This window comes from Limulus polyphemus, unplaced genomic scaffold (assembly GCF_000517525.1).
Source record: "Limulus polyphemus unplaced genomic scaffold, Limulus_polyphemus-2.1.2 Scaffold2227, whole genome shotgun sequence".
Classification (NCBI taxonomy): Eukaryota; Metazoa; Arthropoda; class Merostomata; order Xiphosura; family Limulidae; genus Limulus; species Limulus polyphemus.
The window spans coordinates 164,615-179,221 of record NW_013667837.1 but is presented as its reverse complement, the minus strand read 5'-3'; the positions used below and the strand labels follow the sequence as shown (position 1 = coordinate 179,221).

At 31.3% G+C, this 14,607-nt stretch overlaps 1 protein-coding gene across 3 annotated transcripts in view; it reads right to left on the bottom strand.

Moving 5' to 3' along the window:
• Positions 1 to 14,607, bottom strand: part of LOC111087498 (uncharacterized protein CXorf57-like) — a 155,264-nt gene that overhangs the window by 12,924 nt on the left and 127,733 nt on the right. For all 3 annotated transcript variants that reach the window (XM_022394312.1, XM_022394313.1, XM_022394314.1), the window contains 3 exons: positions 13,674 to 13,844; positions 12,722 to 12,919; positions 11,659 to 12,031 (listed from right to left, as the gene is read on the bottom strand). In XM_022394312.1, coding sequence (XP_022250020.1) covers positions 11,659 to 12,031; positions 12,722 to 12,919; positions 13,674 to 13,844 — 742 coding nt within the window. The remainder of the gene's footprint in view (positions 1 to 11,658; positions 12,032 to 12,721; positions 12,920 to 13,673; positions 13,845 to 14,607) is intronic.

Below are 14,607 nucleotides of genomic sequence, written 5' to 3'. Positions count from 1 at the left end.
ACGTGACCTCGCTGACGCAACAATATTATTGAAAGAAGGATTAATAGGAACAAAATTAAGAGCAAAACAAAGGAAAAAGAGAGATGGATAATATTAAGGATTAGTCTAATTTAGGTAATTATAAGAAGATATAACAAAAGGCCAAGAGTAGAGAAAAGTGGAAAACCATGAACACTTGAATTTGAGATTACAAGGACAACCTAATACTCACTTGCTTGAGATACTACTATACTGCAATGATCATCCTGAACACTAATCTGTTTAAATATAAATTTCTATCTAAGATATTAATATTTTGGTCAAAGTTCTTAGTATTATTTTGAATGCTTAATTTTTGAAACAGCAAAGAAACTATAATTTTTTACATGCATATATAATTTTCATTAGCTTCCTTTTGACCTGAGTTGTATGTACAAATACTCAACTACAAAATATAAAACCATATATATTACTAGTTAAGTAATCAACTGATTATGGATTTCCCTTCTGTCCTATGTAACTTTACAACAATTTTACTAAATAATAGTTCATATCACACAAAGAATCACTTAACATAGTAAATGCTACAAGAATAAGAGTATTGTGCAAGAAAACTGAGACTAAAGTCAAATTCTCTTCCATGATAACAATAAATAGTAAAACTTCTGAATGCAAAAAACTTAAGGACAGGTTTAACATATGTTTACATATGGGTTTTTTTCCTTGTGAAATAAAATTCTAGACATAAAAATAGAATCAAATTCAAACAGAGATATCAATGAATCAGCCACAACAAAGCATTTCTTTACAACAGACCATTCTAATAACTGAAACTAAATTATGATATTGTCTTAAATAAGTTACACAGAAATGTAGTTTCAAACAAAAAGAATACCATTAAATCTGTGTAAGATCACATTTTGAAATCTAACATGAACAAAAATAAAATAAATCAACTTAAGTCTACCACTTGGTAACACCATAATGCTTACTATTCAAAGCACCGTTTTGAATGAAGCTGCAACAATCCATGACAATAATATTGTGTAACTCACCTTAATAGTAAAACTCAAGTCACTTAATCTAGGAGTGAACTGCATAAAAAAAATAATAATAAAGTAATAAGCATGATTCCCCTATCTTTTGTCAGAAGAGGCCCTAAGCAGTGGGGGAGAGGTTGTGCCCATAAGGTTTACTTTGTGTATCCAGGGCAATATCCTGGTACAGTTAATTAGTTTTTGTAAACACAGGAGACATACTACTAACAGTAGTATCAATGAGCTAGTCTCCTGACATTTTTGTGATGACAAACAAGATCTTTCACATCTCAAACTAGTTTTCTAAAGGTCTGCTCCAGTTAAATATTCTTGTGTAACACAAAAAACAGTGCCTTACTCATATTCTATTAACCTTTTCCCTTCAGACTAAATAAAAACTTTTCTTTCATTTAATGTTCACATCTCAAACTAGTTTTCTAAAGGTCTGCTCCAGTTAAATGTTCTTGTGTAACATAAAAAACAGTGCCTTACTCATATTCTACTAACCTTTTCCTTTCAGACTAAATAAAAACTTTTCTTTCATTTAATGTTCACATCTCAAACTAGTTTTCTAAAGGTCTGCTCCAGTTAAACATTCTTGTGTAACACAAAAAACAGTGCCTTACTCATATTCTACTAACCTCTTCCCTTCAGACTAAATAAAAACTTTTCTTTCATTTAATGTTCACATCTCAAACTAGTTTTCTAAAGGTCTGCTCCAGTTAAACATTCTTGTGTACCACAAAAACAGTGCCTTACTCATATTCTACTAATCTTTTCCCTTCAGACTAAATAAAAACTTTTCTTTCATTTAATGTTTCCTTCTGATTAATATTTTGCCATGGTCATTTACTATGACCTAAATTTCACACTCACACCTTATGTTCTCTCTTTTTTCTGTATTTTTTTAATCAGTAGCTTAATAGCTGTAAAAAAAGAGAAATTTTCCTGCATTTCCTTTCCCTTTTCAAGTTATCTCTTTGTACTTTTTCATTCACTTGCAATTATTTTATTCTATTAATGTATTGGCATCGTTTATCTGGTTTTATTGTATTGTAGACAATGTTCTTCAAACAATTAATATACATGAGATGCAATATATATGCTCCTTTATTATTATTGTCCTTATTTATATTGTTTCTCATTTTTATAAATATTTTAGGCACAAACTGATGAAGAGCCTTGACCCAAAATGCTATCATTTCAAAATAAATTTATGTTTTCAGTCTGCTGTTTATTTTTGACAACATATTTTTCCAATTATAATGTCACTAGACTGAACTTGGCTAGCATCTAACACAACAAATACCCTCTGAGACTGACTAACATTAACAAATTCTCCAACAATCTCAACCTACTTAAACATACATTGTTACAGTTCTGTTTACAATTTCCACAAATATCTGAGATTCACATGCTCATTACATTACACCAGTACTAGAACTCTCTGCATCCAACAATACAAACATTTAAATATTTAAAAGCTTAGTTTGCAATAATATTTTAATGAAATTTATGCTTAAAGTATGGTTTTTGTCTAGGTTAAAAATACAAAATTAAAGAAAATATTAGTTTCAATAAATCTCTACAAAAATCTTTTGTCATTCTGATAATAAAAGATAATAAGTATAAGCTTAATTGCAAGTATTCCTTTGAAAAACTCAAGATATTACTTTCATTTTGTAAACATTTTATATCATTTCTGTTGTCCAACTATGCTGGGTTATATTATATGCAATTTTCCATATCTTAGAAAATTTGAAATGCTAATTTAGAAATGAAGAACACTAATGAGTATTATAACATACAATCAAAACTCAAAGTCATGTCAAACTCACTGACTTCTCCCTGGAATGTAATGCTGAACTTCATTTAAAATTAGACATTACAAAATTGTCAAAATCATCTAGCCTGGAGCAAGTTTTTTTTTTACTTTAATATTTTAAAAATATTTACCAACTGTAGATTTCAATCTTTTGGGCAGAAGTTAAAAAAGATCTTAAGTACAATAGATTTAATGACCCAATTTTCTTTACCCAAACTTTCAGCAATTTTGAATTGGACCAAAATAATCAGATTTTCTTTCCTTTATATTTCAAGGTCATAATTGTTTCTGATCCAAGTCAAACAGATGCTTTTTGTGATAATCACTGTAACATTCAAACTTCTATATGATTAATATTATCAACCAATAGAATGTTTTGCTACAAAAAGCTACTGTTGGCATATGTAAAAAGTTGCATTCATTTCCATAACATAAGCAATGATTTTATGAGTGAAATTAATGCAGTTTTGCAAATAGCCTTACATTTACAAACACACAACTGGAAATTTATTGGCATTCTGATCTCATGCTGCAAAAACTTTGTATGTATGTCTAGTCTCAATCACATCATGCTATGCAAGTTCTGTATGTCTAACTTTGCACTTCCAGCAGCATCCTGTTTTCTGGAGTGACATCACCATCACCTCTTATAAAACCATGCAAGTCATGCTGCATTAAAATAGCATGACAGCTAGTGCATGCACAGAAGTTCAATATCAACAATGTACAGGTCGCATGCTTTCTCACTTCATAAGCTAAGAAGTCAGTAGTTTTTAGGACATTAATATGAGAAATATCACAGGCTGGATTTCATCTATAAACAGGGCGAATAATCCTGTTTTCTGTATGTTTTCTTTTTAATTCTGGAGGTATATTACATTAATAAGTTATTACTGCATGACCTACTTGAAAACCTACTGTAAGCCAATGACAGTAAGTTGTTAAAAGTCTGGCAATATAGCAAGAAAAACTTTCATACATTCTGTGTGCATATCAAAAGTATATCCAAAGAAAGTTTGCCTCATTACACCTGCTACTGCTACTAATTAATGTATATAAATACTTTATAATGTTTACTAAGAAATGTATACCAGTAAAAATAAAACTTCAACTAAATAGCAACACTATATTTTCAGTGAGACATGGTTTTAATTGTCACACATATAATCAGATGATGGAGCTGAAGAAATCAAGAACACTTCCTATACAACAAACAAATTTTCTCAACCTAAATACCTAGATGCAACCTAAATCCTATCTACCCTACCACTAGCAATAGCACAGTTTGGATTGTTTTAGAGACTGGTTAACTATTACACTAAGATCCCTTTCTTTCATAACACTGTTAAGGTTATTCCCATCCAAATTATACTTATAATTCAAGTTATGATACTCCACATGCATTATCTTGCATTTATTATAATTAAAACCCATTTACCATTTATTTGCCCAACTCACTAAATGATCTAAATCATTTTGTAAATCAGCAGTGTCCTCTTTATAGCTGGCAACACCCAAGACCTTAAATATAATCTGCAAATTTAAGTAATTTAATGACCATTCTTTCATCCAAGACATTGATGTAAATCAAAAAGAGCAAAGGTTCTTAGACTGAGCCCTGAGGTACTCCACTTGTAACAACCCTCTGCATTCTTCCAACCAGCCAATCTTCTATCCAACTTGCTAATTTATCCCCCACATCTATAGAGATATTCTTTAGGAGCCTTTTATGTGGCACCTTGTCAATTGCTATCTGAAAATCCAGATACACCAAATCAACACTCTTACCCTCATCTACATAAGCAGTAACCTTTTCAAAGAATGACAAAAGATTTGTGAGGCAAACTTTTCCCTTAGTGAAACCACGTTAACTATCCAATAAAATTCTAAACTTCATTAAATGACTTTGCATAGCATCTTTTATCAGACCTTCCAAAACTTTTTCCATAATTGATGTAAGACCAATGGGTCTATGACTACTGGGACAATTTTTATCACCTCTCTTGAAAAGAGGAGTTACATTAGCTAACTTCCAATCCTCTGGTACCTGCCCACTATTCAAGGATTGATAAAAAATAGTAGCAAGGGACTCACATATCCAATCTTCAACCTCCTTCAAAACCATTGGGGAAATATCTGGCCCAGAAGACTTATTATTCTTTAAACTTCCCAATTTTTTCTTAATCAGCTCACAATTAATACAGTCATCTTGTTCAATCTTGTTTCCATCTATCAACTGTTCAAGATGTGGAATACTCCTTAACTTTTTGTTAGTAAAAACTGAAAAAAAAGCAAAATTTAATAACCCAGCCATCTCATAATCATGAGATACGAGCCTTCCTTTATCATCCCTCAAGGGGCCTACCCCATCCTAACATTTTGTTTACCCTTAATGTATTTAAAGAAATCCTTACTGATCATTTTTACACTTTTAGCCAAACTTTTCTCATACATCCTTTTTGATGTCCTAATTTCCTGTTTCACCAACTTTCTTAACTTCTAAATCCCCTGTCATACCATTCAATTTAAATTTCTTAAATTTATTATGCCTTTCTTTAATTTCATTTCTTATACTCTTTGTGAGCCTACCTAATTTTTTACTTGCAGCCTCCCTTTTCTTTCTTTAAGGAATATATTTACCTTGAATATTTAAAAATTTTCCACATCTGATCAGTGTCTCCAAATAACTCAGCTGCCCAATTCACAACAGATAATTCTTGTTGCATTCCTTTAAAATTTGTAACCAAAATATCATTATTCCTTATCTCCATATGCAGCAAAACATTGAACCTAACAGAGCAATGATCACTTGCACCCAGATGTTCCCCAATTTCCACCCTCTTGATCATTTTTATAGTAGAAGTTAACAATAAATCTAAAATAACATTGTTTCTTGTAGGTTCCTTGAATATTTGGTGAAGAAAGCCATCCTGAACAGTTTACAAAAACCTTTCTTCCTCAAGGTTTGACTCTAGCATTTCCCAATCTGTATGCCTGAAATTCAAATCACCATAATTATGACTTCATTAACAGCTGAAATATTAATCTCATTGTAAAGTTTCTCACTAATTTCATCAGTATCATGTGGTGGCTGTAACAAATTCCCACTAAAAGCCTTTTCCCTTTATATCTACTAATAGAAACCTAAATAGATTCAATCTCCTTGCTATTATCTTGAACTTCAACAGGATATAACTCACATTTTACATATAAAGCCACCCCCTTTTTAGTATTCTATCCCTATTAAATAGCCAGTAACCCTGTATTACAATGAAATTTCTGTCATCAAAATTATGTACATTTATCCAAGTTTCAGTTATTCCCATTATATCAAAATTCCTACCAGTACTCTAAAGTCATCTATTGTATTTCTTATACTTCTAGTATTACAATAGTAACAATTAAGCCTACCCTTATAACTACTCCCATATTTATTTCCTGTGCTAAACTTTTCTCCACCTCTTATTCTTTTTTTCATTTAGTTTATCCTGGTCCTCACCACTGTCTAGTCCTACTTTAAAACATCCCTTACAGCTGAGTTAATAGCCACTGGGTTCAGCAGTTCACTTGAATGAAATAGTTCAATAAATGGTCTGGATATCTTGGTGGACCTTTCAAAGACTAGTGGGTTAACTCACTTGTCTTTCCTACAACTAAACAGTGGTATTGCAGGCAGTACCTTCCATTACAGCTGAGTTAATAGCCACAGCAAACAAGCCAGCCCATATCTTATTTAAGTGTAAACCATCCATCCCAAAAAGCTCCCTTCTTCCACTGAACTGATCCCACAAGTCTAACCAGCCAATCTGCTCATCCTCACATACTAATCTATGCCTAGCATTTAGCCCTAGTGACCTACTTATAACTTTATCCCCACAGTTAATTCAAGGCAGTATCTTTCACAAAATTAAGTTATGGCTTTTTCTTTAAATGCCTTTATCAACCCCTTGAACTAATTAATTAGTTCCTCTGACCTACCTTTCCTTACTTCATTAGCCCCTTCATGCACCACAAAAAACTGCATCTCTACTAGCTCTCTGCTCTGTCAATTATATCCTCCATCTGTGCTCCTGGGTAGCATAATCTGATTCTTTTCTCCCTATTTAGCCCACAGACTATTCTATCCACATGCTTTGTCAAGAAATCACCTGAACTATAACCTCCTTATCATCCACATCATCATTTCACCCTTCTGTTGAAATTTGTTGCTCAACAGAATAGGCTCATTTCATTTAAATTTACTACTTTTAGCCCTAAGAGTACTGTTGCTAAGTTCCTGAAAGTCATTGTTAGCTGATGTATTCCTTGCATGTAAAAGCTTAAGCTCCTCTTGAAATCCTGCTGCTATTTCCCACAGTCTATACTTCCCTTTATCTATTACCTTTACTTTAATTATGATAGCCCTCAACATCTCCTCTAACCTACAATCGCTACATACAAATTGCATATCTTCATTACTAGCTTCCTTAAAAGTACATGCCAGCCCTGAGTTCCCTAAGTTAACAATTTTCTAAACTGAAAATGTATTTCCAATAATACTTGCCTTTGCTGACACTATAGCTATTTCTCAATATTCAGGGTTTCCACTCTTTGCCCATCTAAACATTGAAAATGTTTGCTCCAGTCTTTTATACCCCACTCAAGTGCTCTTGGCCAATTCTAATTTGCAAAATTCTCCACCAACTTCAATGCACCCTCTATCTAGTTACTGTATATGAGCACCTCATTCAGATAATGTAATCACTTTTTTGAGATATAAACCACCACCTTTCAATGGGAAGGTAGAGCAGGAGAGTGTCAGCGGAGTTAAGTATTATTGGAAATACATTTTCAGTTTACGAAAATGTTAACTTCCAAAAATACTTACCTCTGCTAACACAATGGCTAGAATCCCACATTAAGAAGGTGGAGGGGGTCAGTGCAGATGTGAACCATGCATAAAGCATCTGTATAGAACAGAAGTGTACCAAGATAAAGATGGTACAAGATTTGGGGAAACCTCACCAAATCCAGAACAGGTATGCTCTTCACCTGGAACTCAGTTCCTATATCAAAGGTGGAATAGAATATGAGTAATCATCAGTACAGGCCAGCCCCAATCGGATAGCCAAGGTTCCACAACTCAGGGTTGGAATTAAGGGGCATTAGTACCTATATCCCACTTTGGTGGGTAAGGCTATTGGACTGCAATGTTATATATATATATATCTACTTTTGATCAGATTTTAACCTGTAGCCATAGAGTAATGCGTTTCACACCACCTGAATCATGAAGAGAAAGTAAACAACACTGAAGTGAACAAACTTTTTCCTCCACCAGAAGAAGTCCAAAAGGCAACATCACAGGCTCGGAATGACAGGATCATCCACTCTGGAATTATGAACATTCATCCTCACTCCCCAACCAAGTGGGCAAGAAGTATTCCACTTGACCCTGGAATTATGGAGAGGACATACAACCTGTGCTCAACCAAGGACCTAAGATGGGACTACTTCATGTTCGGAATTATGAGGTGATAGTGGACCTCCTTCCACGAACAATATACTAAACCAACATTGGTCAAAGACAAGGGCCATGCACCCCCCAACTGGATAGCTCTGTGCCAAATCTGAACCAGAATTATGAGTTGGCTTATGCGGAGGCTGGTGCCACTCCTACTGACATCTAGGAAAAACATCCAGAGACATGAGTAGGAGGGCCCTCAACATACAGTCCTAGTGAAAGTCACGTTCTTGTTGTGAATATAGTACTTTTATTATAAAAAAAATGGTTGTTGCACATACCACCGTTATTTTTCTAATTCACTGAATCTTGAATACCGAAAAAATGTGAAATTGTTTATAAACTTTTGTTTATGGTGCTAATCAATAGATGACTCCACATTGTATTTATTATTTTGGTCAAACACACACACACATATATATATAGTTAGATAGATACACTACTTCCATTATAGTAAGGTTAGTCAGAGAGAGAAAGAATTAAGTTGTAAGATGTGGAGTGAATATGTACTTTAACTGTTGGTTCAATTATTTCTTTGCAGAATTAATGTTTACTATGTGTATATCAGGTTTTGTAATAGTTTTTTAAGTAATGATTTGTCTGTGAACATACAGAGTCAGTCTGACCAGACTGAGTGCAAAATTAATTTTCATGTTAGGAATGAAAAATACTTTAATTTTATTTCTCCTACCTGAATATTAAAAATCATTTTGGTAAAACTATATTTTATCTAACCTAATACAAACTATAACAAAATCAATCATTATCCAAGTACAGTGAAATGAAAAATATGAAATACAATTAACAGTACCTATTTTCTTCTTTTGATGTAAAATTTCTCGTTTCATGTAGTTCTTCACTTTTTGCACTTAGTACTTGAGTACTAATCCTCCAATCAAAATAATAAATACACGAGTTGTAAACACCAACCATTAGCAAAATAGTTGAAGTATGTGATCTTTGCTAGTGCAAACCATACTGAGCTAGTTTTTCAAACAGAAATTCTGGGATCTCCCAGATATGTATTTTAGAATAAAAAAACATAATAAAATATCTCACAACAACTACAATTTAACTAGGAGCAAAAAAAAAGAACAGTATTGCAAAAAGGAAGTTGTAGTCAAATACCTAATTACAAGTGATTAAATGAACTAGTCTTCTAAAGAATCTTGTAAAAAATAATATTCTCTTTCTATTGGTTATAAACAATCCAATAGCAAAGGTCAGAAAATTTTGACATATTTTGAAAGATACAATGAAATAGGAGGATGTATGACATGTGAGTTTGACTTGCTTTTTATATTTTATTCAAGCAAGAAGCTTTGAGGCTAGAAGTTTGTATTCTAGTTTCCAATATCTATAGCACATGTAGATCATATAACAATAAAAAAAGAAAACCTAAAATGGGCAATTCTGAGTTCAGATATTATGTTGGTTAGGAATAAAACCTTTGAAAAAATCTGAGTCCAATTCTGCCAGAAACAAAAGGCCAATGAAAAATTAGCAAGCAAAAAGCCAAAAAGTTTCATAAAGTTTTGAATCAGAATAACTGCAGTTGGTATGTGTAAGACACTATGAAATTTTGGCACTACTCAATTTGTAAAGATACAGAAAAAGCAATAAGAATGTGCAATAGCACAAAAATCCTGCTACAACTACAAATAGAGACTGGCATTGAAAATGTAAGTTAAACAAGTTAAAATAAAAAAGTAAGAAAAATGCAAAGAGCTTAGAAAATAGTTTTATATTATTTTGAATGGAGAATGATTCTTGATTCAAATTACAAAAATAAAATGGTTTTCTTAGATTCTGAAGAGAGAAACTAAATATATTACTAAATGTAAAAGAAAACTATTGGCAATTTCTGAAAGAGAAATGTGACAGGTGGATGTGGCAAGAGGGTCTTATTTTCTATTTTATGTCTCTGTAACCAAATAAGATTATAGTCTATAAATATTATACCTTGCCTGAGTCATGACAACATTGTAATGAGTAATTTATTTTAAATTTTGTACTTTCTTAGCGGGGTAGTAAATAAATTAGAGAAGAGGGGATACCTAGAAAGCAAATTCAGAATTCACACACCAGGGAAAATTGAGGATATTTTTTTTTATATTACCTTATAAAATTAAGAACTTAAATCTTATATATTACTAGAATTTGGATTACTAGCCACAATTAATTCAATTTTGAATGTAATTCACTTAAACCTTGTGATATGTACACAAAAGGATGCCCGTTGCAAGAGGGTTAATAGCTTGATATGATCAAATATTTTGTATACCGTGCTTGAAATATTATCAACACTTCTGAGCTTTTCCAACAAGAACTGAATTCCTTAGCTTAGTTTGAAAATGAATTATTTCCTAAAATGTTTTGTCAAGTGTAATATTAAGAGAATATTGAAATAAATTTGTACTCCTTCTCAATTACATTTTGATGTTCCACAAATGCAAGTGTTCATAACTCTACTGTACACTAGTGTTTACTTGAGTCAAATAAAGAAACTGAATGCCATTATACAAAAAGATCATCCAAAAATCAAGCTAAAATGTTTTTAAACCTTCCACTCAGATTGATAATTTTTTCTCAGTTAAAGATAAAAATTTTCTTCCTCAATAATCCTGTATGATTTACGAACTCTGTTGCTCAACATGTGAGAGTACTTATATCAGTTCCAAAACAATAAGACTAGGGGAAAGTATAAAGCAACACAGTATTCCGAGGTCTAAAGACAATTCAAATATTATTCAACATGCATTAACTGATTTCAAAATCATTGTAAATATCATGAATGAGGCATTGCTTGAAATAAAGAAGGTTCTTCTGATTCAGTATAATAAACAACTTTGAGTAAACATCAAAATGCTACATAACTTAATAATTTAAGGTATTTTAAAGTTTCAATTTTTCACATTAATATTTTATCAAAATAATTATAAAAAGTATATTAGACAAAAAAACTTGTAAATGGTAAAATAAAACTGATTTATGATATATATTCAGAACTATCAGATAACATGTATGTAATTCATTCACTTTTCTCTTTAAACAAGATAAACATACTTAAAACATGCAACTGTACAGTGTCATTTTTCTTTGCAGAAAACCCAAAACTAACAAGACTACTTCTTTCTACTTCCAATATTGGCTGTACTTTTTTACTTTTGAGAAGTTATTTGCTAAATTTCATAACTTCTAATATTTGTTTTACCTGCAAGCCTACATATATTTTAGCTCCAAAATCAACCTGATATTAAAAGTAGTCTTTAATTCTATTACTAGGTTTTGTAGGCATAAATTTATATACATACCTCGTAAATCTTCATCGGTAGGAACTAAGAAAAAATCATCTGCAGAGAATGCAGGAAATTTTAACCAGTTTTTCAAGACATTTCTGTTTTTAGTAGAAAATTGGTGAGGAAACCAAGCATGAGTTGGGAAAGTACAGCCCAAAATTTCAACATTCCTACAGATTTCATGTAACCTTGGGTTTAGGTAAACAGTTTCATATGCATGTCCAGACACATTTACACTAGAAAGCAAGCTCCAATCACCTACGACTGTCTTCTTAGTGTTTAAATCCACAAATTCTAGATGCACAAGGGTCCCATGTACCAATAACAACTGGTGTTCTTTGTAGTCTAGGGAAGCAATTTTCTTAGACCAAGTATCTCCAGTGATAAACTAATAAGAAAATAAAAGATTATCTACAAAAACAAGTTCAAAATAGTAAATAGTTTTTAAATCAAACTCTTAAGATATTTGTCATTCTCTATTACAAAATATTAATAAAAAGCTTTATTACAAATATTAAACTAGACAGTAAATACTTCACTTAGTAAAGGTTTTTTTCTGTATGTAAGGTAATATGTTTAAATATACTCTTATTCCACAACTTTTATAAAAATATTAAAATAAGTAGAATACTACTAACTTTACAGAATGGCATAATATTTTCAGTTTATATAAAAAAATCTGCAGTTACACAATTTTACTTGCTTTAGTAGCTTGTCCATATGAAAAATACCTACATTGTGAGATCTTTCTTCATGAGAAAATTAGATTGGATAACATTTTTCCTTAAGAAACTGATTAATAAGTAAAAAAATCTTAATAGTAAGATTTCAATATTTAAGTAGCTTATCCACATGTGAAAAAATACACTGCAACATTTTCCAAGCCTTAACAGTTTATCCATGAGAAATTCTTCACTAGAAATTTTTTTTTTTTTTAAAGCTTATTCATATATAAATATTGTCTGTATAATTTTTCTTTGCTCTCGTAGCTTATCCATTAAAGAAAACGAGCACTGTCAAATTTTTTCCTTTAATACCTCACCACAAGAGAAAACTTGTACTGTATCTGATTACTCACATAAGACTCCATTGGTCGCTGAACTGAAAAATTTGCTTGAAATTCTCTTAGAGAAGTAGAAAGTTCAGGAAATAAATATATTCCTCCAATCTGGAGTGAATTCCACAGTTTTTTTGGTGTTTCATTCATGAATCTCAATACAGCCTGAATATCTGGCACATTTTTTTGTTGTTCTTCCAGTTCTTCCAAGAAATATATCTGTAGAAAGTTGCACATGGCATAAAAAATAAAATTACAAATATCTATTTAAAAGTCATTTATTCAACCTCAATTTTTAACTTAATCTGATTTAATGCTTTGTCAACTTGCTAATTCAATCTTCTATTAGCAATTAAAAAATTATAGCTAAGTAAATTTTATGTGATACTACACAGTTGTAAAGAATTTCAATGTATCTAATAATGATATACAGATGAGTCATTTCATGCATTTCCAACTACTTGAAGCCATGATAAAACTTTACCTAGTACAGCATACCTAAAACACTTGTAATCACAGTCTCTCTCTCTTATTTTCAACAGTTATTTGTAATTAAAGCCTTTCTTTGTTATCAATACAGTTGTGCTTTTGAAATATTAATGCTGCATCTAATCAGCAAAACAGGCACAATCTGACTTGGTTAGTTTGAGCTATAGTCTTACAAGTATGTATTATATTTATGTTATTAACTCACTCTTTCTCAGGTAGAATGCACCTTGAATCCTAAAATAAACACTACATTCAAATTAACATAAACTCTAGTAATCAGCACTTTTGGTAATGAAACTTTATTGTAACATTATGTACAAAGGTTAATAAAATATTGCTAAATATGTTAATATTACAGGATAAATAATATGAAAAAATTATAGAACAACAAAAACACACACACACATACAATGCACAGTTTTTTACTAAAAACTGGTATAGAACAATAAATTGCCGTGAAATTTGTTTTATATATATAACATACCATACTTTCACCACTTGAAGTCAAGTATAAATCATGTTCTAGAGTCATTGACAATGAATTGACATCCCTTAAATTCTGAGCCCTTGTCACTGGTGTAGCCTCTCTACGAACAATTCTCATTTGGGTACAAATTAGAAGTTTACCAGGTAACAATTCATCATAAGGTCTTACCTGTAATCAGTAATTTATGTATCATTTTTTGTTCAAACAAGATACATTTAATCTTAATTCATATTTATTAACAAATGTAATGTGCAAGATTGTATTTAGACACACCAAGAAACTTTAAATATGATTGGTTCAATGTCTTATACCAGTTCTAACTAGAACCTAGTTGTAGAGGGAAAGAAACATCTTAAATTATAAATCAGAGAAAATCTATCAATGCATTACTTTTACAAGAGAAAATACCTATGACACTGTGCTGTGAAATGAAGCTCGAAAAACAAAAGCAGTAAAATAATATATTATTTGTATATTTAATTACACATTTACTATAAAGCAAAAAGTTTACATGCATACACTGTTTGTGCTATCCAGTTTGACCTGTAGTGGTACAATGTATTTTGAACCACTCTTATTATACTAATTCAAAAATGAGAAATTTTTATCTAATACAAATTATCTTCATTTAACTTTCTCAACACAGGCTTGGTCAATTTGACCGACTACGTGACTTCTTTGTACTCGATTAAAATCTTTATAGAATTAATACTTTTGACTTTCAATATAGTGTGTATATCTTCACCAAATTTGGCAGTCTTTCAGTTCATATAATAAGTCTTTTCACATACAAAAAAATTACATTTTTCAGTGAAGTATTTTCAATAAAATAAAATAAAGATTTGTTCATTAATATATTGAGTACTTGTATTGAATAGTCCGTGTGCAAAGTAATTTTCATGTTAAAACTAAAAATACTTTTCCTCATCTC